This window comes from Pempheris klunzingeri, chromosome 17, assembly GCF_042242105.1.
Source record: "Pempheris klunzingeri isolate RE-2024b chromosome 17, fPemKlu1.hap1, whole genome shotgun sequence".
In the NCBI taxonomy this organism is placed as follows: domain Eukaryota; kingdom Metazoa; phylum Chordata; class Actinopteri; order Acropomatiformes; family Pempheridae; genus Pempheris; species Pempheris klunzingeri.
In genome coordinates this window covers 16,986,608-17,011,672 of record NC_092028.1, presented here as the reverse complement: position 1 = coordinate 17,011,672, position 25,065 = coordinate 16,986,608, and the positions used below count along the sequence as shown (strand labels likewise).

The 25,065-nt window shown below is 43.5% G+C and overlaps 1 protein-coding gene across 1 annotated transcript in view; it reads left to right on the top strand.

The window, feature by feature from the left end:
- The window catches only part of prkar1b (protein kinase, cAMP-dependent, regulatory, type I, beta), a 61,612-nt gene that overhangs the window by 17,536 nt on the left and 19,011 nt on the right, over positions 1-25,065 (top strand). Inside the window, exons 5-6 of the mRNA XM_070847160.1 lie at positions 17,661-17,722; positions 21,286-21,332. Of these exons, the coding sequence (XP_070703261.1) occupies positions 17,661-17,722; positions 21,286-21,332 (109 nt within the window). The remainder of the gene's footprint in view (positions 1-17,660; positions 17,723-21,285; positions 21,333-25,065) is intronic.

The following is a 25,065-nucleotide window of genomic DNA, read 5'->3' as shown; positions in this document are numbered from 1 at the left end:
AATCATGAACGGGCCATTGTTCCAGTTGAGTGTATTGCCCTCGTGGCCACTGTGTGCCAGTGTTGCCTGCTTTGGGAACATCTCAAGTGTGCAGATACAGGAGGGGTGAACACAGAAAGATGTGGCAGAAGAGGAGGGGTATGCAGCGAGGGGTGGGTAAGGGGCAACTAGATGCGTCTGTGTGTGTCGCACTGTGGTGATTTTTAGTTTTTATAGCATCGTATGTGTATGCCAGTATCATGTTGTGTATTCAGATATGGGCGGTGGTGCTCAGATACATCTCTCAGAAATCAACAATCCTCCATAGTCATCTTAGAGAAGGATGCCAATTTCCCTCTATCCCTCCCTTTTTCTTACCATCTGCTCCCATTCATTGTTCTATGACATGCCTCCTCTCTTCAACCATCCTCTCTCCATCCTTCCATCTGTCCCAGATCTCCACTGATGGCTGGGTCTGGCTCTGACAAGGGAGGGGGGGGGTGTTGTGGGAAAGGATCTCAGGTGGCTGGCGGTCCCGCCCGCCAGCCGGAATAATGTTTCATTGGCGGGGAGAATCCATTATGCCCCATGGAGAGGAAAACACCGGAGCTTTCCTGTTGGCCAAAGCCTCCACGGACCAAACCCAAAACACACTCTTTCCAGTCTTTCGTCAGCTGACAATTTGCCGTGCCCTGCTTGGAACAGGCACGCAGGCCTCTGATTGCACGTCAGTGCCTCTGAAGCAGCCCCGAGCAGAGTGCAACATGTGATAGATCCGGACAGTCTCAAAAACCATGTACTTGGGTGGCTGATGTGGCAGATTAGAGTGACACCACAAAAATATATGGCAGTAGACCATAAACCATCAGGTTTTAATGTACTCAAGGCCCCTTGGCATGCCATGCTATGTAATGGCGTTGTCGTCAGCCCTTGAAACCATGCATGATGTAGAATTCGTTCGACTGGCTGTCATGTTTGCTGTCTCGCTACACACAGCTAGCATCAACCATTAATGCTGTGCACACAGGAATTCGTTGTTGTGGGACTTGTGGGTGAACGTGCAGCTAGCAGCGATGAAGGCTCTTAACTAGTGAAAACTTTGTCTAATTTGCTAGATTGTGCAGGAACATGACAGTTAGTTGGCTACGCTTTCCTCTTACTCTCTATTTGTCTCTCTCTCTGTCACTCTTACAGTCTCCCTCACTCTGTTCTGTTCTTCCTCACTCTTCGCTTCCAGCTGATGATGCTGGACGTCTGGCTGGTTGGCTTGGTCGCATTGCGGTTATGTTGCGGTTGAGCCCCTACCGACAGAAGTGTATTGATGTATGGCCAATGTGGTCCTCCAGCATTAATGAAAAACTGCACACAGCAGCCAGCAGGACTTTGCACATGGCTTCGTCGCTGTTCAGTACTCTGCATGCTCTCATTGACAAAACTTTGCCTGTGTCTGGGATTTCTGCTCACCTAAATGTTGTAAAACACCGGTAATCTACCATAGTGCTGTATGTCCCTATTACTACAGGCAACGAAAGAGAAAACGAAGCCAAACTCAGCTTCAGAGTAATCGTTTTTTGCGTGTTGATGCCTTCTGTTGTTGGCATTGATGAAGTCACGGTATGAAGTACATTGGCTTCTTCAGATGTGCCAGAACTGTCAGGGACTGACGCACATTAGCAGATGGAGTCTGACTGCACTGTCCTCTCTCTGTCTGTCTCTCACTCCTCCTCTTTTTCTCGCTCTCTTCATGTTTTGCAAACAGCTGTCCATTTGGGTTATCAGACTTTCTTACACATATGGTTTCATTGGGTGAGCAGGTAGTGACGGCTGACCATTGCTCCTGGTATGGGCCTATGGTTCACATAAGGGGGGTGGGTCCATACAAAAACTGCCTGACTAGCTTTTCTTGACTGTTGGTTGGCACTGGCACAATACTTATAGCTTTTTTGTCTAATAATTGGACTCGACTGGATTAAAACAAATCACAAAAAGGCTATTTTTGTTTGAGGACCGTGTGTGTGAGACAGAAGGACAAAAAAACAGAGGGCTGATTGCTGTGTGTGTGTCAAGAAAACATTTTGTGTGATTAGTCACTCAGCAGTTATGTAAGCTGAACACCACACGGTTTGTTCCCCCATTAGTACTATATTATGCTATCATCCCCTTCAGTAATGAGCAAGATCGAAAACAATGAAGCCCTCTTTGTTTCTCTGCTCTCTCCAATGCTCTCTCATCACTTTTTTTTTCTTTGTAGCCGTCCTTGTTGTCTTATTCTCTTTCACCCTGTCTCTGATTCATAATAGATCTCATCTTCTTAAGTTACTTATCTGCTTTACTAGGAATCCAAGGAAACTGTAATGGCAAAAGAAATGAAACATTTTTACTGACGTTGATGACAGGCAAGGCTGCTTTTTTTTCCTTTTTTAAAATGATTTTTGCTTCTGCAGTAGCCATATATCTATCTATCAATCTATCTTGCATCCATTAAAATAATAATGTTAATGTTAATGCCCATATGCCATTCGTCATCCTGCTGTATATTGGTAGTTAATACTGGACTGCAAGTGTTGTCGGTGTGTGTGTGTGAGCTGACTTGGTGTCCATATGCACACAGCCGACTGAAACTGCAGGATTAAGTTGGGTTCCAGTGATTTCTTGGTTTGTTCAGTTTATTGCTTCAGAGACAGTTCTGGAGAGCGAATCCATCTCATGCATCAGTGTTGCCCAATTGACACGTATCTGTCAAAATGGATACTGTCTGGAGGTGTGTAAATTAGACAGTCAACACTTTTTCGCATGTAATTGGGTTAGATTTGATTCCAGTAATTCTAGTGTTTAAGCCACTTCCCCAAACACCCATACATATACAGCATACACGTCTTTCTAGAGGAAATCTTTCAGCAGTGAAGCTGCCCTATCAGTCTTTTGGGGCCTGAGATGACTGTGTGTATAATTACAGGAATGAGCCAGGCAGGAGAAAAATGATCCAGCAGGGCACCTCAGGACAAGCAGAATATTATTTAAACTAAAACAGAGCCAGATAGTGGTCTGCACTTTGATCACATCCTGTTTTGTAAATCTTTGCTTCCTCATCTTCCATTGTCAGGAATGTAAAGATGTCAGTGTTTGTGTTTGAGTGCGTTCTGGAGAGAGATTGAAAACAGAGAATATAGTTGGGTAGTCGGCGGCAGAGGCAATAGAAAGGGCATGTGCTTTCCCTACAAACTAAACATTCAGATTATCTCTTTTTTTAAGTCTGCAGAAATGCTCTGCTACTTAAGCTCAGGTGAGAGACACAGATGGAAAGAGAAGATGTAAAAAGGGAGAAACAAAAGCGGCACTGCCTCTCTTTGCTCTCCTTCTTTTCGCTTAACATCCAGCTTTCTCTGGGGCTGTTAGGTAATCAAGCAATCCTTCCTATAAGCTATATGAACAGTAGTTGTGGAGGGGTTTAGGAAAACAAATTTATAGAACCCCTGTACTGCACTAAGGGTGAAGCAAACAAACTCTATATACACACACACACACACACACACACACACACACACACACACACACACGTCCAGACACACAAATACCACTATCACTACAAAGGATGACAGGGATTGCATTGTCATGCGAAACACACACACAGATACACCCTCACACATAAGGACATTCTCCAGTGTGCATGTCAGACTGTGTTCCCAGTGAGGCTGCTCCAGCTGGGAGCGTAGAGTCTTTGATTAACACACCATTCCATATGTCAAACTTTATGGCCTCAACGTTTCTGAGCTCCACCAGCCGTGTGCGTGTGTGTATGTTAGTGTGTGTGTGTGTGTGTGCGTATAGTCCGTCTTTCCTCAGCTGCGTGGAAGTGAAACCTCAACACATTTTGCCTTCCAGATTTCCACTTAACCCTGCTTTTGTTATTAAAAAGCAGCTTAGCAAGCTTAGGAGGTTACAGGAATAAGGAGATCAAAGCAGATGCTTTTCTTGTACTGACTGTACTGAAAATATACATTATTCATCTTAGACCATTAAGACACACATATGTGTAGCCCTCCTGCATTGCACCAGTGTAAATCCAGTGCAATATTTTGTTTTGCTGAGGAACAAAATTTGACTTTTGGCTAGGAATACAAGCTATGAGGGAGTAAGCATGTACTGTACCATCAGGGGACTGTATCTCTGTCTGTTTATCTCTTCGACCTTGGCTGGTCTCTAAACTGACGTCTGAACCTCTGCCATGCTATGGCTCCCGGCGGGCCACTGGGTGGACCCTTCTATTTGCTGCCCATTAGTTGCCATAATGACCTCATTATGATATGCGCGGGCAAATAGACACACAAGCACACAAGATAAGCCAGGAACAGGTGTTTGATTTCACATTGTGCTGAGCCTGCTTTGCTAACACCCAAATCAGCCTGCAACCACCTGTCCCAATACTGCAACCATACAGTGGATGTTATCGCATGGACTGAAACTATTATCTCATCTTTCCATCTGGATTTCTGATTATTCTGTTTTGGTTTCAGCTAACTAACAGCACTTAGATGATAGTTTTCAGATTAAAGGTTTTGATAAGAAAATGTCGGCGTTGATAACAGAAAGAATCGGGTCATGCTGTTTTGGACCACTTTGAATATCCGACTTCAACTGAATTATCAAGTTTGCAGGCTCGTGTGTGTATATGAATGCACGCAGCCTGTTTGTCCAGGTGCACACCTCAGATGAGATTGGCCAGCGTATCTCCTCACCACTTCCCCCTGTTAAAGTCTAATGAGGAATCAGTTTTTTAATATGTTCCACAGAAGCACAATCACCTGTTTAAACACACATTCTTTTAGTTTCTACTGTAATGGTGTTTCTTATCTAACTTCCTACTGAAGTGATATGAAATGAGACTTATGATAGCAGCATGTGTTAATGCTGATCTGTTGTCAGTTTTTCTGCACACCTGGATAAATGACCTTGATGATATCCCACTTTGTTAATGCATGAGTGTGACGATGGAGAGAAGGCAGGAGGGGACAGACACAGGAGCAATTCTTTGAGGTCACATTTAGAGAGAGATTAATTACAGAAGGCCAGGCCTCTGGGAAATCTGTCAAAGGCACGTTTATTTTTCCCTTGACACAAACAAAACACACACACAAATAGACACATATATAGATACGCCCATCAAGTTCTCCTGTTATCCTGCATTAGTCTAATGCCCTCATACCACAAAACACTCTCCGGGGGACAGCACAGACACGAGAAGCCCTTCACTCTGTATAAGCTCATAAATAGTCTGGCAGAGATGAGGAAACCCTGTTTATCCCATTCCCTGAGCTGTCTTGGCAGAGTTTGCTATATTATACAATAACATTGCCATCTGGTAACAGGAGTTGTTAAATCTTTTCAGGTCAGGACCCAGTTGTAAATTAAATAGAGTAACAACTATGTTATACTATTCCAAAAGAAGCACAATCAATTGAAATTTTGCAGTTAAAATGTAGCAAAAGATACAATGGCGGGGAAGGATTGGAAAGAAGTGGCGCTTACCTCATCCTGCCTGCTTTAATCCTCTAATTAACAAGTAGAGTAATGAGTTGATGAAGTGACCGATTAGTTGACCTCTGACCCCTAAACCCTGACCTTTGCACCTTCCCCACTAGCCCCTGCCGATGGACAGGGAACATCTTTAGTGTACTGGCACCCTTTGTCTGTGTGTGTGTGTCTATTTGTGTGTGCTTGAAGAGGTGCAAAAACAATAATAAATAAATCAGCGAGCGACAGAAAACTCGAATAAACAAACAACTGCGAAGTGAAAGACACTGAAACCGCCCGAGAAAGATCTACCTCGTCTCGTGTTCCAGCGGAAGTTTATTTAAGGCCTGTGTGAAGGGACAAAACAACAAAGAGGATGCAATGTGAGATAGTGTGCTGTGTAGCCATATCAGATGGATACAGCTCCCATCTTTTATCTGATCACTCACTCATTTGAATGAGGCCCCATATCAATAGATGTGGAAGTTGAGCTCTGTGCCCGGGTGACTGGGTTCATATTTGAAACACAGACTCTGTCTCTACAATCAACAGTTTAGGCAGAATTGTGGTTTCGGTAAACTATGACAAAATGCAACACTACCTACATCTCCATCAACATCCATATGCACACAGTGACACATGAATTGTGTTGTTACCATACAGCAGCCCCTAGGGGGTGTTTTTGCCCCACACAGATAACGCAGATATTAACTATCTCTTTTGCTGTTGCTCCTGCAAACACATATATGCACACCAACAAGTAGACGTGTCCAAGATTGGTGTGTACTTATTTGCATGAGTGCTGGGACGCTTGTCTTAGGGGACCCCCCACCCTGCAGGCTGTCCTTTCTAGTGGTTTATAGTGCAGGGGAAACAGGATGCAGTGGCACTGAATGGCAGAGGCTGGCTGTTTGTCTGTCTTGTCCCACCCAAATCTTTTTTTCTTGTGATTTTGGGATGACTGCTGAGGAAGTATCCTGTAGTCTCTGTAGTGTGTGTGTTGTTGGCTTTTTACGGTCATTTGAGTGTCTTTTCCCGTCATTGAGAGGTTTCTCTGTGTGTTCAGGTGCAAGAGTAGAGAAGACTACATTTGTGATTTGTATTCTATGGTTGGCGATGCAATAATAGCAGCCTGCAACATAAACAAATTAGCGGGTTTCTTTTGTGTGTTGTTTAGTCTGTTTGTTTGCGCGTGTATTTGTATTTCCTGTCTTACTGATTCCCTCATTCAGTCCCTGTGTGTTCTCGTCCCCGTTCTTCCTGAGAGCCCGGTGGTCCTCTTTCTTACCCTTTTCAGAATTCACCACTTTCTCTCTCGTTTTCTCTTCCTGTCTTTCTCCCTCTCTCAGTCATGCAGGCTCATTCACATCTACATTCACACTCACATCCAGTCCCTCCCCCACATTCATGTGTAGTCTTCTCTCTCTGTCCCCTGCATGGCTTTGTGCTGCTGCCACAATGCCAGGGGCCAGGCGATGAGGTCACTCTCCACAGGAGAGCTGCAGGCCTGACTGAACCTCGACCATCCCCACCACCATCCAGCGCAGAGAGGACTAACAGGCCGGCAGTCTCACCTCCCCCAGCACACTACATCTTTTCCTCAGCTCAGACATCTCCACCTCTACGCCCATGCAAACCACAGGGCGCTCACACAAACATATCATTTGGACGTTCATATCAGCCAGGCTCTATGCTTGCCAGTGAAGATAAACATACTCATATGTGCACATCAGTGCGCACGTATGCACATACAAGCAATAACACACACACACACATACACAACAGCACACATAGCTGGAAACTTTTGTCCTCTCTCACACACTCTGCTGTGTTTCAACCTGTCCCCTGCTGCCTCTTCCGCCCCCTGTCAGCTCTCTCCATCCTTCACTCCATCCATTTCTCCATCCAATTCTTTAGAAAGTAGTGAGTCATGTAGTAGTGTTAGTGTCTGGAGTGCTTTTAGGATGTTGTATTCTCTCCAAAATGTCCCCCAGAGTCAGTGCAGGACAATTTTCCAGCTCGCTATGATTCATTCCTGCCTTTTCAGCTGCTTATACCATCAAGTGTATGTGTCCTCGCATGTGTGGGCATGTGCCTGTGTTTGTGCACGTTTGTAGACATGTTTTCACGTTCATGTATGTGTGTACAGGTACTTATGTGCAAGCCTGATGCACATGAGTGCTAAAAAGGTGCGTGAGTGCGCATTTCTGTACATTATCTTGCAGTAAACAAGAAAGGGGAAAGCAAACGGCCTCTGCTTTGGATCTGAACAGCGGTTTAATAAAATGCCCACAGTGGGAGAAGTAGTGAATCACCTCAACCTCTTCTAACAGTAAAAGCATATTAACAATCATTATTATCACTTTCAAGGTGAGACGTGTGCGCCTGCAATCTTATATTAGTGAGGAGTGACTCGGGGCGCGGACAGGGTCACGTTTCGTTTCATGCGAACGAGTATATAGGGTAAATGTGCGAGTGTGCATGGCAGTGACTTCCTAGCCAGTGTTTGCCCCCACTGTGAGGACATGATGTTCCTGCAACCCTTCAGTGCCTTTATAGCTCAGCCAGGCCCAAAGCACAACCCACACACTGACCACCACACATTAGCCGGGGACAGAGGAGCCCAGCGGCCTATAGAATAGCCTGGGTTGGCCCATGGCCTCCTATTGTATACATCCCGTCTTCTTTGTCTATGCTACTGTGATAGGTTCCAGTGCACAGGCACAGACAACAGTCTTGTTATAGCGTTGTTAATTCTCCCATGACCTCCTTGTTGGTTTGTGGGTGTCACTCCGGTTGAGTTTTATTTAGAAAGAGTTGCTCAGCCCATTTCCATGCTTAAGTTTAAATATGTGATGTCTCAGAGAGCCTGTGGTGTTGAATTTAGGCCATCATAGAGCAATTTGTCTTAGACTAATGCTGTTATGTAGTTATTTACAGTACCTATAATGGCTCCACTATAAAGTAGGCTCTCAGTTTTAGGGCTGCATGATTAATTGTGTTTGAATGACTATTTTGATTAATTTCTCAGTGACAACTTCATGCATAACAATGATTCCGCTGTATTCTGTATTTACACTAGTAGGGTCACCTGGTGCATCTCACCGAGCACTCCTAATTTCTCCTTCATCTTCATCAACAACCTGTAAATACGTCAGTACTGATTGAGAAGAATGTGATTCGCATCGTATCCAGAGAGTTGCTATTCGTGGTTATTATAGTCAAAGGAAGTTTTCAGGTAGCAAGTTGCTAATGTTAGCACATTCCACAGCGTTAGCACATTAAACACAAGGTGCTAGTTGGTTGCTCAACACTGTCCAGGTCTGCAGGCCGTGTGTCTGATGAAGCTGTCTGTTTACAGCAGGGAAGGCCTTACGTCAGTCAGATGTCAGCTATTGAATGCCAACTATTTCTCTCCCCTCCATGCACCCAGTGCACCTATTACCTCACTGCCCAGAGCGCTGGTTGATGAGGTTTACACACACATACACACACATAAACGTACAGTGTACGGTTTTAGCCTTAAGCATTTCTACAGTGGATACGTCGTCCCTCACTTCTCTCCATCTAGTCATCATCATCGTCTTTCCCTCCCTCTTCCCCAGGCCCACGGGGCATTTTTAGAGTTTTCTGTCTGTCTCAATTTCAGCGTATATATATATATATATATATGTGTTCGAGCGTGCACGTATAATGTGCTGTGTTGTGTAAACACCTCTCAGGTTTAAACCCCAACAAAGAACAATTTGTGTCCCGATCTGCTTCTCTGCTTATCTTGTTCTAGTGCTCGTCTTCTGCAAGGTGGGAATGAGAGAGGGAGGGAAGGGAGGGCGGAGGAGAGGAAAAGACATGCCCCCAGGACAGCGGGATGTCTTGTGATGTTTAGCGACGTGTCAGGATATGTGTGTGTGTGTGTGTGTGAGAGAAAGCGTGAGAGAGAGAGAGAGAGAGTGTGAGAGAGGGGATGAAAGAAAGAGAGAGGTACGATTCTTGGCACTTGTAAACATTGTACAGGATTGTTTTATCTGTGTTATATTTGCTTGCATTCAGCAGAATTACTCCTTTCCGAAGAGAATATGGCTCCCTGTCTATATGTCTCTTTTTCTGTCTGTCTCCTTCCCTCATTCCAGTGACACGTCCCCTGTAGACACATCAGAGAGGTAGAGGCTTAGTCCTGTCAGCGCCTGATTCAGCCTGACCCTTTTTCCCTCTAAGTGGAGGAAGAGCTCGCTTTTTCCTGCCCTGGGGCAACAAACAAAGGAGACAGTGGGCTTTAGGAAAGTGTAAAAATCCACGAGTGGTGGAAATGTGATCCAGACAGACAGCCTGAAGAAAACAAGTAAAAGTAAGCAGAAGAAAAAAAACAAGTTTTAGTGAAGTTTATCAACAGTATAGAAGCCCAATCTCTATACTAAGTGAATGCAAGAAAGGAAGAACGAAGAAAGGAGGGGGGGGGGAGAGGGGAGATTGCAGGGTTGGACATGTTTCTGATGTTTTTCGGCTGACATCATGGCTGCATTAGCAGGTGGTGTATGTTGGATCATCAGGTAGGCCCATAAAACAGCCATGTCACGCTGCGCACACAGCTAAATAGTTTTGGTCCCTTTTCTTAATGCAGCTCAAATCTTGAACGATACACAACAGAAGGAGGAAATACACCCGATATGGGCACACGGGACTCCTGCAACCTCAGCCTACTATACAGCGTTATTCAGCTATTTTCTGCAGTAACAGACAAATAATCTCATTATTCTGAACATCAAAGATTCATATATTTCAGTAAGATCCTGTCAAAGTTTGATGTTTGTTCTCTGCCCTCTAACACATCCTCTGTTTTCCTCACATCCTCCTCTCAACCGCTCCCTCTTTCTCACTCTTTTCCTCCTCTGACTGGTCCTTTCTTCAACCGCCTGCAACTCTGCCCACCTGCCCCTCCCTGATGCCAAGCTGAATGTGAAGCCGTGTGTGTGTGTGTGTGTGTGTACGTATGTTGGATGGGTATGTTCCAAGCAGTAGTCACAGCAGAAGAATGAGGTTTGTGTACAAGCCCTGCATCATTATCACTGCTGTAGTTAAAACTGAGGCCCGACATTGTTAATAAGCTTTGGAAACTTGTATGTGTTTGTGTGTCTTCTCTCTCTGTCTTTCTATTTCTCTTCCCTTCCCATAGCCGTGCCAGTGACACGACAGTGTGAGGAAACCACTGGTGCTAGGTACTGGGCACGGTGAGGAGGTAATAAGGGCAGATGAAGTTGGCATTGGCAGGCTAGCAGGGTCCAAGGTGCCAGTACAGGTTCAATGGTAGTTCAGTCTGATATTTTATGGGAGGACGACAGCTTCAATTAGGATCAAAGGTTTCAGGAAAGCTACTGTGGCAGTCAGTCTTTCCTCCACATTGACCATCCCCCCCCTGCAAAGTGTTTGTTTGAATCACTCTCAGTGTTTATGTTTGTTGCAAGCTGTAAAGTATATTTCCCCAACTTCCTCAGATACAACATCACTGTAGCTTGTGTTTCCAGTGGAGCAGTTATAATTCTCTAAATTGGTTGTTTTACATCTTGGACACTGCTGGTCAGATATTGACAACATTTAGTGGAATGATAGGGTTTGCCAGAGTTTCTCCTCTGCGTCATTCTGTTTAATTTCACTGGACAAATGCACCACTCAGTGACCTTTGAATCTGATTTTCAAACTGGAAAAAGATGATAGCAGACTATGCACCAAAATTAGTGTTTGAATGAATTTGAGCCATGCTACTGTAAGCTACTGTCATTTAGATGTGTGTTAATAAAAGGCTTAGGAGTTTATTGACATGGAATGATCAAGGACTCATCAGCTAAACACTCCCAATAGCTTGCTGACTGGACTGATGCGTATGTGACCAGAAGATGCTGCTCTTTTCTTTTAATTATGCATATGTTACTTGTCAGAGATTGGACAAAGACAAAACGTGCACCTCACCCCTGCAATTGAACACATTCAAACTCACAGGAAGTGAAGATTAGAGATAAAAAGATTCTGAAGCCAAACATTGCTTTTCCAGCCGTCTTTCTCTCGGGTGGTCCGAGCTTTGCAGTATATGTAAATGACAGTGTTTCCTTCGGCAGGTTTTAGCAGTGGTGTGCAGGTCACACAGATGACCAGCATAGACGCACTGGCCCTCGGGTGCTTTGGTACTGCAATGGCCACATATTGAGACACACGACATACTTTTAGGCAACAGGATGCATGCAGGTTTACACCCCTTATAAAACCACTAGGGCCAGGTGTGTGGGTTTTACACAGTGCGCTCCCTGCCTTCTGTTGGTTTTAAATACAACTTTCAACATTTAATCACACAGCTTATTCTTACTAGACCTCTTTAGACCTCCACGTGTGCAAGCGTTAGCCCTCATTAGATCTTTGAGACAAAAATATCAGTCCAAAGCGCTCTTAAATTCTATTAAGGCTTTCAGAAGTTTTCACTGTGCAATAGACCATTGCAAAGTAAAAGAACACTAAGTGGGTGTTGGAGCTCATTATGTTTATCAGACCTGGACCTTTATCCAGAGCCTGGAGGACCAAAGCCAAGGGCAGATTGGGAAAAAGGCCTGTTGAGGGTTCTCCTTCTCCTCGTCTGGCCTCGGCCACCTCTCTCCTCCTACATTGTTGACCATCTCTAAGAGGTCATAGCCACCAGCCATAAACTGTTATGTCCACCTGTAAACCTCCAGGACCACCTCTGTGCTGCGTGGTTGCCCGTGCACTCAGTGTAGGCCAGCTCACAGTAACCCAGGCAAACAGTAGGACCTCGTAAAATTATTCAAAAATAAGCTTAACCAAGCATATTTTAAATTAGGAGCAGAGGGGAATTACTCAGCATTGTGCATAACAGCTTTGCTATTTTATAATGTCTCAAAAGTTGACAGTTGGCCTTGGTACAGCCACAAGCTACAGCCAGAAATGTGTGCACTAGATTAAATAAAATAATTTTGGATCATGTTTAGCCTGTTTAGTGGGTTTTTTATGAGTAGAAATGACAGATAATGTGGATTCTGTGGTGCTTCGTCCCTCAAAACATTTTGACCCTATGAATCTGCCAATGAGACTTACTGATGTGCAAAAACAACTTAGCTACCAGCTAAGGTTAAATCATAAACCACAAACAAAACGTTTCTCTCACCTTTTGGCAGCTGCTGAAATCATTCTGTAGCTGTTGTATTATGAGGTCTCTTGCCCAGTTCTATTGTTCAACATCACCACTGTGGTTTTAAAAGTGGGCTGCTGCTGTGATTTGGTGGTCAGAGGGGGTCTTTGTGCTGTGTCTTGACCCAGTAAGATGCAGCACAAGTTTGGAGGCCAATTCAGAGAAATGGGCAGCAGCTGGCATGGCCCAGTCTTTCCATTTTTCTCCAGGTCTCCAGGGAGAGAAAGGGCGCGTGCCAAGAGCTTTCATGTCATAAATATCATACCTGAATGCTTTAGTGCTGTATAATTACACCTCCTTCATCTCCCTGTTTTTTCTCCCTCTTACTCACTGTCATTCGACTGCCTATTGTCAGTGGTGTGTGTCTGCCTGCATGCGAGTGCATCAGTGTATGCACGTGCTTATATCTTTATGTAATTAGATGGTTTAAAAAAAAAAGTAAATTTAATTACATGTAATTGTGTTCACATTAACAGAGCTCAGTGGGGTGAGTTGGTTGTTCCATGTGAGTAACTTTGGCTGATTGTGCTCAACTTTAAACTCTGGACATTAAACTGTGCATCAATTAGTCAGCCTCATAAAGCGTTTTTCCATCTTACTGTGATATAATCATGACTCACCCAACAGGTTAGTAAACAGTTATGTTAACTTCCACCATCAGTGAAAATCTAATTCATGTTTTCATGCTTGTGCTGAACACATTATGCTAACTAATCATAATTCTTCACCTGGCAGCCAGGACAACGCTCACAATGCATCCTTTCAGTCCTCCAAGAGCTTTTAATTCTAGGTAAACTACAGCATGCAAGTATGAAGCATAAATTCTTCTCCATGTCATTCAGATGTTGGGGAGCCCCAGCCGGCATGAAATCTTCATCTTCTTCTTCTTGATCTTTTATAATGTTCAACTGAACCCTGTAGGGTTTCTTTTGCTGTACTGCATCTAAAGGGAGATCAGAGTCAAGCAGCTGTTTTGCTGCCAGTTTTTATATTAACTTTGACTTCCAGATGAAGGATTATCGCCATGTCACCCAGCTGTCTTTGTTAGCCTACAAAACCCACACATGTTATACAACTCACAATCACAATTTAGTGTCATCAGGCCATCACTTGTATCAGGGAATGTTCAGACTTGCAAAACAAAGACTATTGTTCTGATTGTCCAGAAGCAGCAATCTGAATTACTATCAACTGTGGTAGTGAAAATTAATCCTTCAAGCACTTAGGGCATGAACACTGCGCCAGCCAAACCAGTGGCACATCGCTGCCAAACCAAGACCCAACTTGGAGAGCTGGGAAGTTCCCATATGTGGTGGAGTTGTTGATTGTTTTGGTTATTGCAAAACCTCTTCCATCCAGACGAGTGAGCACCCTGGATGGGTTCCCCATTAAGGTCTTGTGTAACTCAACATTCTGCGGCCCATTAAGAAACACAAAGACATGGCGGCACGCCGCGCTGTTAAAGAGCCCTTCGGTGTTAATGGCACTGCTGTGTGTTGAGGTAGTAATGTAAGAGATAAGGCGTCTGCTGCTGAACAAATAAACAGCTGTGTTGTAGGAGAGATTAAGGAGCAGGAGGGAAGAGTTGCGAGAGGAAGGCCATCAACCCCAACTAGGAAGAACAACAAGCAATCCAGCTACAACAAGCAGGCCCTGATTTTATTTCATTAATGACTGAAATCCCCTAAGCTAACCGCGTTTTTATGGGTGTTTGAGAACAATAGTAGGCTGTTGCTACATGTGTATAAGAGAGTGAAGGCACGTAAACTTTTCCCATCATTCCCACACAATAGCTCACATACATGCACTTATATAAATACTCACTGTGCTGTGTAACTTGCACCCTGAGGTGGCAGCGATATTTTAGTACAGCTTAATGAATCTGACCTGCATTTTTTTTCTTTCCAAAAAAGAAAAACAGTTTCACGATGAACACACCACAATGCCATGCAGGATGTTACATGAAGGCGTCTCTTCTTTCTAATTGCATGCATTTTTATGTTAATTCCAGCCATGACTGCATCTTTTGGCATCATCGGTGTTTCCCCTGAACCTAAAACTGCTGCTTCACCGCCATGATTACCACTCTTATGCCATTATCTCTAGCTGCAACTTCCTGTGCTACAAACAAACACAAATGTGTGTGCACTATGTGTGTGCAGACGGGGACAGATTGTAAAAAAATTCCAATAAATTTAGTATGATGTAAGTGAGGATAGTATGAACAGTTCATCATTTACAGGGAGGCATTGTTCTTGCATGTGTATTTGTAAGAGTGTGTGTGTGTGTGTGTGTGTGTGTGAATGCACGTGCACGTGTTTCAGGGAAGTATCTCCACATATCTCATATAACCATGGTGGAACCTCCCTAAGGTGGAAGTGAACTTCCTAGAGTCTGCAGGGTGTCTCTGTCTCTCCCTCTCATTCTGTCTGTCTCTATCAGAACAGCACGTCCATTGTTAGGGGCGCTGCTCTGCCTTTTCATGAGGTCAGAGGGGCTACAGGTAGCGGAAAGGACAAGATTAATCACTTCATCTGGGACAGGCAGGGAGGGGGGCGATAGACCGAGAGATGAGAGAAATAGGCGGGGCAGCGAGAGAATTAGAGGGAAGAAAGGGGTAATTGAGAGGGGAGAGGAAGAGAAAAAGTTATCGAGAGCAGACAGAGAGGAAGTTAAGATTGAAGAAAGGGAAAGAGAGACAGGTAGAGACGAGGGGAAGTAATTACCTGCATAAGTGTCTTTGTTGTGCTCACCGATGCATTCAGTGAGAGGCAGGACATGGACAGACAGAGGCGGTCAAGGGTAATTACCTAAAGGCAGGTTTGCTTGCCTTTGATCCTCTCGCTATGACTATGTGTGTCGTGAGCATCCTGCTTAGCTGCGTGATGCATCATCATCACCATCATCAACACCAACAACCTATGTGACTTGACTTCTATGTGCTGATTTTCCCCAGTATATTTTACTGTCCATCTTTCCCTCTGAATTTCCTCTTCGGCTGAGGTAGTTCTTTTCATAAATTATACATTATTAGTTATACGTGACCTGAACCCGACTGCGCCAAAGTTCCCTGAATAAACAGACTCCATGCTGAGTGCAGGTGGTCACAGATGTGAGGAGAGTTGAGGGCACTACTGCAGATGTTGCTCTGACTAATCACCATCAAAGCATTCGAGTTTGCATGTCATATGAGAGTACCAGTATGCATGGTTTCATCATGAATGCCTGTGCTTAAATAAGTTCTTACAAGTGTGTGTGTGGATGTGTGTGTTTGTGTGTTGACATGCACAACTGAATGTACTGGTTGCATGCGTGCTGTAGTACCACATGCATACTCTAGTGTAAATGGAGGGTGTGTTGTATATGAAAGTGTGTTCGTGCATCTTTTAGTCTGTTCTTGTACACTTCAAAGAGCGAGTGTTTTTTTTGTACACATGCGTGTGTGTGTGTGTGTGTGTGTGTGTGTTTCTGAGTCAGTGGCCAGCTGCATCGCACAGGGCCTACCTGTGGGTGTAGTTGGCCCAAATCCACCTTCTTAAGTCTGCTTTTTATTCAGTGTCACATAAACAAATACCAGCAGGGTCTTTTCACTTCCAAACCACTCAATAACATCCTCAGATCTCTCCCCAACATCTGTTGACCTGCAGTTTTTTACTGGGTAGGTTCATGTAAAGCAACACTTTTATGTGTGCACTGTGCAGCAAGGTGTGTTTGGCCTGAGTAAACCTTTTCATTTCAGTGTGCTACATAGTCTAGTGTACCGTCGTGAGCAGAGACATATTCAACACCCACACATTATTTTGTAGAAACACGTGTGTTTTCATAGGCAATATATACTCAAACGCAGACAGACCGGTGCAAACACACATTCAGTGGCACACACACACACTACACACACACACACAACCGAGAGCGAGTTCAAACTTGCCCCACATTCACTCAGCAGGTCTTGTGTTTCTTTGATATGCCTGACCCTCTTTTATTGTTTTTTCTATATTTCTCTATAAGACAGGTGGTATGTAACTGATTAGATAGATAAATACAGCCTGAAGGGAAGAGACAGGCAGAGAGGGGGAGAGGAAGGATACCGAGTTTTCTCTTGTCCCAACACATCTCAGCCAACCTTAATCTGCTGAGGCTTCATGCATTTAAACGGCCCGATTAGGAACAGTCTAACAGGCGCTTTCCCTGCCGGGCTGAAGCAGAAATTAAGTGCTTAGGCACAGCCATCATTTTGTTTGTTTTCTCTGCACCTCTTTCTAAAGATAGACTCAGAGATAAAGGCTTTGATCATGTACTGAAACAACACAGAGTCATGGTTAAGCCTGTGTGCAGTACTAATACGATGTAAAGATGGGGAGAAAGTGGCTGAAGCTTCGTAATGCTGATTTATTTGACGATAATATTCTCTCGTGTTTGGATTCAACACAGTTCACGAAGCTCGGTTTAAACACCAGTAGTAGTAGATAAGTAGCCAGACTACCGCTGTCAGAAAAGGATTCTGACAAAAATACATTGAATTTATGCTTTTGAGCCTGATGTTGAATGAAACTGTGGGGGATTCACTAGACAAAACCATTCACTATCGCTTTGACATGTGTTTGTTGTTGTGATGGTTTTAACTGAGGATAGTGGGTGTTTGTGTGGATGATAATGATGATGAAGAAATCAGTTGTGTACATTTAAGTAGGTGTGTTTGGTGGAAGTTTGTGTGTGTGTGTGTGTTGGAGTCATGCAGAGTCCTCAGGCTTGTCCTTTTTGCCATGGCACCTGTTGAGACACGGGAAACGGACTCTGTTGGGCTGACTCTGTCTTTTCCATCAGGCTGCTCTTCCTGCTCTTCCATGGAACAAATACTTGTGTTTGTTTTGCATTTGTGTGTGTGTGTGTGTGTGCCAGTAAACAATTCAGAAGAACGATAATAGCAGGTATGTTGGTAATAACTGTTCTCCCTCCCTCTTCCTCCCTCTGTCTCTTTCTCCAGTGACATATTTGATGCCATGTTCCCAGTCACCCACATTGCAGGGGAAACAGTCATCCAGCAAGGTATGTATAAATGTTTTGTGTAGATTAATTCATGTAGTCCAAATGAATCGTGTGCCAACTGTCGAGTGTATCACCAGTATTGTGTCAGTAACTAATAATAGGTTGATATAGTTCAGAGGGATTGGTTATTATGAATACAGTCTCAGTTAATCAAATCACTGGTGTCATCACTCATAAACAGCTATGCCATTTATAGGGAGGCGAGATGACAATAGAGATCGTGTTGGTACCTGGATGGTGCAGAGCGACTCCGTGTGAACACACAGCATCATAAATCTGCAACCAGAGAAAGATGTGGGGTTTTTTTTAACAGTTAACCGATACAAAATACTTTAGGGAAGCAGATTATATGAGCACATCATTCAGTCATAATTCTACTGTATGTCACGTTGTAAATAATCATACCCTAAAATGTGATGCAGCAACGCTTGCTTCGTTGTGCATTTCAAGAACAGAACATGACAGATGGAGTATTGAGCTGTGGCATCAACGGGTAAAATACAGGTGTAGACAGTTATAGGTGGCCAGTCTGATGTGTGTAATTATTCTTTAGCAGCCTGGTGCCATTTGCATGTAATTTAAAAGAGGTAAACACAGCTTCAGCAACGCAGCATAGCAGTGTCCTTCTGCCTTCAGGTGACTGAGGGGATCTAAGGAACTGAAGAAGCTTTCCAACAGTAAGAACGGAAAACTACTAAACAGTCCGACCACTGCCACAAAAATAGGACCCTTTATCTCAAAGAAGGCATCTACTGCCCTGCCACTTCTCACATTTTTGTCCACTCCCTTGTTCCCTCCCTTTTCCTCTCTATGCCCCACTCATACATTGAGCCAGCCTGCAGCAGATGTCAGGTCCCTCTTCTCTGTCTAACCACAGTCGTCAAAGCCTTTACTCTAGACATCCGTGGACGTTGAAGGAACGCAGAGCTTAGCAGGGCCAGACTGTGTTTTTCCAGTGCACCCCACTCAAACTCCTATCAAGCACAGACAGACACGTTAAATCACATATTTACAACACTGAAAACAGACATTCTCACAGATAAATGCCCACTTTCAGATAATACTGTGTTCGCACCTGCATAAAATCACGTAGCGCATGCCATACAAACACACACTCTCTTAGATATGAGTGAAGGGAAACTAAAGGCTTTTACACACACACACTGGATCACACACTCGCTCGGTCACTCCCACCTACTCTAAGACGGCATACAAGAGTACATCAGTCCTAATTTGGTGTTAATATGTCCAGCTAACATTGTGGGGCCCCCATTCCCAGACAGCCCATTGTTATATATACCATAGAGTGTGGTATACAGTATATACAACACCGATGTCATTGCTAATGTCTGGACTACTGTGGAGCTTCAAAAAAAAAAAAAAAAACACCCCTATTTCTGGCCCATCACACACTATTTAGACACAGCAAGGAGTTATCGACTCTGTGGCTCGAGTGGTATTTAAACAAAGGGAGAATTTACTTATCATAACGTGCAAAAAAATGGATTTTAGAGCTGTTTTGAAATTAATTTAATGAGCTGTTTCCGACATATCAGCGTTTGCAGTTCTAAGTGATTGGTTCTTTGGAAAATTTTGCTATCGAATTCAAACGCAAATGAATGAGTTTGGAAACATGGACATGTTAAGCTTAATGGTGCACCAGCATCGCGAGTACGAAAACACCTCAAAGGCTGAGGAAAACCGAAGGAACTTAACAGTGTGTACGACAATTAAGTCGTGTTGAAACGAGGCCACATTGAGTACACCAGCCTACCTGTGCATGTGTGTGTGTGTGTCCGTGTGTGTGTGTGTGTGCATGCTTTGGTCAAATATTTGCCTGCACTCTCGGAGGGGAGGCATTGGAGGGGCACAAAACAAAGACTTGAGCACCAAAGTGATAAAAGACAGGAAGAGTAGAAGTAGAAGACAGAGTGCGAGGGAATTGAAAGAGAGATAGATGAGATGAAAGAGAGAGAGGCAGGGACAGAGAGAGGGAGATAGGAGAGGGCCAGGTTGTAGCAGGCTGTGTGTGTGTGTGTGTGTGTGTGTGTGTGTGTGTGTGCCTGGGGTCTCCACAGGGACAGACCATCAGGCAGACAAGGAGCGTTTTGTGTGACAAATAGACCTATATGATTAACGAGTACTCTCCACTCAGTATTAATTAGCCGTGTGAACTTGTGTGAACTTTACACACAGGGCGCTTTCAGCCTTTCAACTCTTTAGGTGAACATACACACAAGAGCACACACACACACACACACACAGTCATACACACCCTCACTTGGTACCTTCGAAATGCACACACACGCATACTTGTGTCATGTGTACTCATGCATCATCACCCACTCGTATGTCTGAATGGAGTTGCATTCATATCTTATTGTAAGAGGTAGCTGCAGGGAGAGCTTCACAGTGCTCATGCATGTGGCTGTCAGTCCTCTTTAATAATTTCCTTTGAGCCCTATGTAACAGATAGCATAATTAAAGGAACACCCCACCATTTTTCAGCCTTATCTCCAGACAAGATGCTTTTAGTGGACAACCAACCAGATCTCATGGCTTGCTTCAAGGGTTAGGGTTCACTTTGAAAGCAAAGCATGCTAATGTCAATGACAAAACAGGGACTCGGTCAGCAAACCAGACAACATTTTGAGCTGCCAGCCTTGCACATGTAATACCTATGAATCAATTAAGATCAGCTAATACAGGAAACGCAAAAGTGGAAACAGTTTTGGCGGGAGCCTGTGACGCTGATATATTGTATTTTTACTGAAATTGTAGCCACAGTTGCTGCATTTTTTCCTCTGACAACCGGCCATCATGGAACAGCTTCCTCTCACATTTAAATTTGAGAGTGTCGTGGCAAGGCACATCTTTCCTGACAAGCTGAGTCTGACTGCGTAGCTTGACGTCTATACTTGTATTCTATAAATCTCTCGGTACTTTACATTGTACTGAGGCGTTGTTGCCGTGCATGCTCAGGCGCCTCTCTTTCAGAGTTTCCACTATTAAGCTTCACAAACAGCAATAATGAGCACTGCTGTTACTGCAACTTTCTTCTGGCGAGAGCCCTATTTCACAGAGATATTGGCAGGAACAGTGAAATATGCATTCTGGAGGAGGCAGCGGCATCTCTGACGCCGGGTCTGCCCTGAAGCTTTTAGAGGCCCACAGCTTATAAAGACCCAAATAAAAATGATAGTGAGACAAGTTGTTCTTTCAAGAAGGAGGGATGGAAGTTGACAGAAACGAGGAGGAGAGTGTTATGAAATATGTGCCTGTGTGTTTATCTAAGTTTCATGATAGACAAATCCCAGCAATTTCTCAACTTATTTTTGCTCCCCAGCTCACAGAAAGTGGTATTCCAAGTGTTTGACAAATGGTTTTAATCTCTTAATGCACCCATTTTGGTGTGATGGTTTAAAAGTCCGCTGTTGAGAACTTAAGCAGTGGGTGGAAGGAATAGGAAGTGTGAGCTTTCCTGTTGGCTCCAGGTACTTTTCCCTGCTTTTTTCTGCCCTCTCTCACAAACTCCTGTGTTTATCCTCTTTTCTTCCCTCCAGGTGATGAAGGAGACAACTTCTATGTGATTGACCAGGGTGAAGTGGACGTAAGTGGCTGACATGGACACACAAACACACACACAAAACACTCAGTAATTAATTTCATTATAGATTAAAGTGACTGAAGCAAATCATTACAGATAAACGGGATTCGAGAGCGAATATTAGCATTTATTCACCTGTTGACAAGGGTAGGACATAAGACGTATTGTGACTTAGTGGGAAAATCCTGCCTTCTCCACTCATGTTGAGACAATGTTTCCCTCTAACAATGGACAGGTTGTATTGGATTGCCTCATGTTTTGTTCTCTTCAAAGTTCGGTTCCACTTCGATGACAATCTGAACGTGGCGCTGCAGACTCCAGCGCACTCTGAATGCATCCAAACTGAGAACATCTTTTGTCTTAGCAAGCCTGACACAGAGCGATAGAGTTAAGTGGAGAGATTAAACAGGAGCTGATGGAAAGTTAAACAGGAAGTGACCTTATCAGCTTACAGCGGTGAACAGAGAGATGTGGGCAAGAGGGGAGAAGCAGGTTGGAAAGCTTGGCTGAGCGTGCCGATATCGATGGCGCACCTGAGAGACAGAGAGAAGGAAGTGCAGAAATGCTCAGATGGTGCCTTGATAAAAGATTCCATGACAAATACCAAGCCTTGCATTGACTTTACGTCTGTTTCAGGTGATTTCTTGTTAAATGTGATCAGATAAGTTACCAGGCCTATTTCTAGATTCTTATGAAACAGTAATGGGCCATGAAGAGTAGTTGTGTGCACATCCAAACGTATATTTAGGATAAGTACAAGATGGGAAATACAATAAAGGAAAAAGGTGAGACTATCCACTCACTTGCTTATTTTCCTCAAACTTTTTTCAACTTTGAAATGAAAATGTTTGCTGAAACTGCTCCTTCAGTCTAATTAAACCTACTATGAGAGGGTTTTAACACAATATTAAACAGTCTCAATTTAATACTGATGCCTCTGTATGACCTACAAAACCAAACAAGACCATCAGCAAGAACATCTGCCTATATTTGCTGTTTCTCAGTTTTTAAATTCTAAATCCTGCCACCGTGGTTGGTTCTGATGAAACAATGTATCTCATCTATCTTCCGTGGCCTCCTGGGGTGTCGGCACCACCCGCTGCAGGGCTTGGTCCAGTTGTTCTGGCCAGATATTAGCTAAGAGCAACTTTAGGTCCAAGCTCGGCTAGCTGGCATGGACAGCTATCGTCTCAAGGTCCGCCGCCCTTAATCTGAACCACACACTTCATTTTTCCAGTGTGTATTTCTATTTTTTTGTGGTTTCTGAGGTACTCAAATGCAGTCTTCCTGCAGGGAAACACTACCGTTTTGATTTCCACATAGCTGTTTTAAGAGCTGTGCAGACACGCTCTTATTTTTCCTTCCATGGTTGTTTTTTTTTTTCTCATTTCCTCAGCTGTTGTCAGTATCTTGTGTAAGACCTGATATTCAGCGAATGATAATCTTAGTCTTACAGAAGAGGCTTTCTAGTGGGAAACATTGTTTTTGTTGTCAGCACTAATCTTACAGTCTGTGGCTTGTCTCTTTGCAGCCAGTCAGTGTGTTGAAATCACTTGGTCTAGTTGGGTGTAAGAACCAGCCTCTCCTTTTACCACAGTTGGCCCTGAAAGCTTTCTCTCTCTCTCACTGTGTAACCTTATCTCAGACCACAAGTTTGGGTAAACCATGTTGCTTAAAGTAGTGACATACCTTGGGCTGATATTTCATATTTATGCTCTTTTTCTTATACTTGCCATGATCTTTGGCTCTGGGCCAACATTATGCTAGATTCACAGTTGCTCTGCATGTCTTTATCGCCTCCTCCAATGTGTCTAAGGAGGTGGCCTGCTCTGGGCTGAGACTTCAACCTCTCCCTGTCTGCCACCTGTGACTCTGCTCCCACAACCAGGATCCTATCATTCTGTGCCCAAGCTGTGGGAAGACCTCAATTCTTGGCCTTTCTCCCATGCTCATCTGCGTCTCCTCCACCTCACCCTACAATCCACCCTCTATCTCCAAAGTCAGCTGCTGCCTCCCAGCCACAGCTCAGGCGTTAAACTACTTCAAGCTCAGTGCCGAGGTTATTAAAGTGTGGAGATGTCTCTCATTAGACTGGGGTGTAAATCTGCTGGCATCCCATAAACTGCCTGAAAGCTGACAACCACTGCCACTGATGTAAACACCCCTCCATGTCTGCACACAAATGTATTCACTTACAGACGCTGGCCTGTATTTATATGGGCGCACCGCAAAGTAAATTAAAGTTTTCATTCCAAAATGTCAGATGATCTTGTTGGAAAATGCTATTTGTACATTGAGTGTCTAGTAACACTTTATTTGAAGTCACTCTATTTAGCATTTATAAGCAGTATTCAAGCATTTAATAGATGGATTTATAACATGCTATAAAGTAGTTGTAAGCTGATATATGTGTTAATTCATGTATTTGTCAACAAATTGTCCTGTGGGCACCCATTACTGTAGACTGGTGTAGTAACAGATAATAAATGACAATATAGCAAAAGTTATATACTGTCTTCGTAAAAGATGTTGTAATTGCAGACAAATGTTGCCCATAAATAAACATTTAAATGTCCTTTAATCAGCTGAAACCATTCATTAAATGTTTCATTTGCTTATAATACTTAAATACTTAAAGGACAGTGCTACTGAGCATTTTTTTAAACAGATTATATCTGACATTTTCTGAGCAAAGGTCCTAAAACAATCCATTTAAATATGTTTAGGATTATTATTATTATTATTATATAAAATCATTTCTGCCGAGTAGACATGAGCAAATAGAGACAGACCCTGACACACACACTTATACAGCTCATGCGCATGCACAAAGAAACACTCTGAGTAACTACAAACAGAAATACACAGCAACACTGCCTGCCCATCCGAGTTCCAGTACTTTTGATTTGTTGCTGCTTAATTACCACCAGGCACACACAGTTTGCTGTAGACATTCACATATTGAAGATTCGGTGACAGCTGTGAAGCAGCATACATTGTTCAAGGCTTGAATTGTTTCAGTTTTTTTCATCATGAACTCCGTTTTACCTTCCACACAGTGCTGACTCCATACAGTGCGAGTGTTTCCAATTTCAGTCCTTATGGACCACCTTTTCTGCAGGTTTTTGCTCCAGCTTTACTGCTGCACATTCGATCCAGTTTGGATGTAATGCTGATTATATGAGCATTTGAAACTGCTCTATCTGACCAGTGTGGAACTTTATGGGTTATCACTGAGCTTAGAGGGTCACAGAGTGTCATCAGGAGGTTGTAACAGTGATACAGAGACTGGAAGAGTCACAGAAAGGAGAGGAGTGGACGTCCTTTGGCCACATCCCAATTTATTGAGACACCGAAAATTTTTTGTTGTGGTATACCCACCACTGTTGTTAGATTTTCTTCAAATAAATTGTTTAAGATGAAGAAATGACCATTGCATGCTTCTACTTAAATGCCCTACTTTCATGATATAATATCACTGTAGCATTCACTTTTTACATTTTCCATATATTTCACCTGAAAGTCGAATATCCCTAACTTTTTGTGAGTAGTGGAAGAAAATGGCTTGAAGGCCAACATTAAAGACATATGTGAAGATTAAATAAAAGTTTGAGCCATATGTTACATCTCATTTATCAAGAAGATTTGTCGAAAGGTTGAGAGCCGTTATTCTTCCTAAGTTAGTCAGTTCAAAAATATTCTGGAAGAAAATAGATTGTGTGAGCTGGGTGATTTG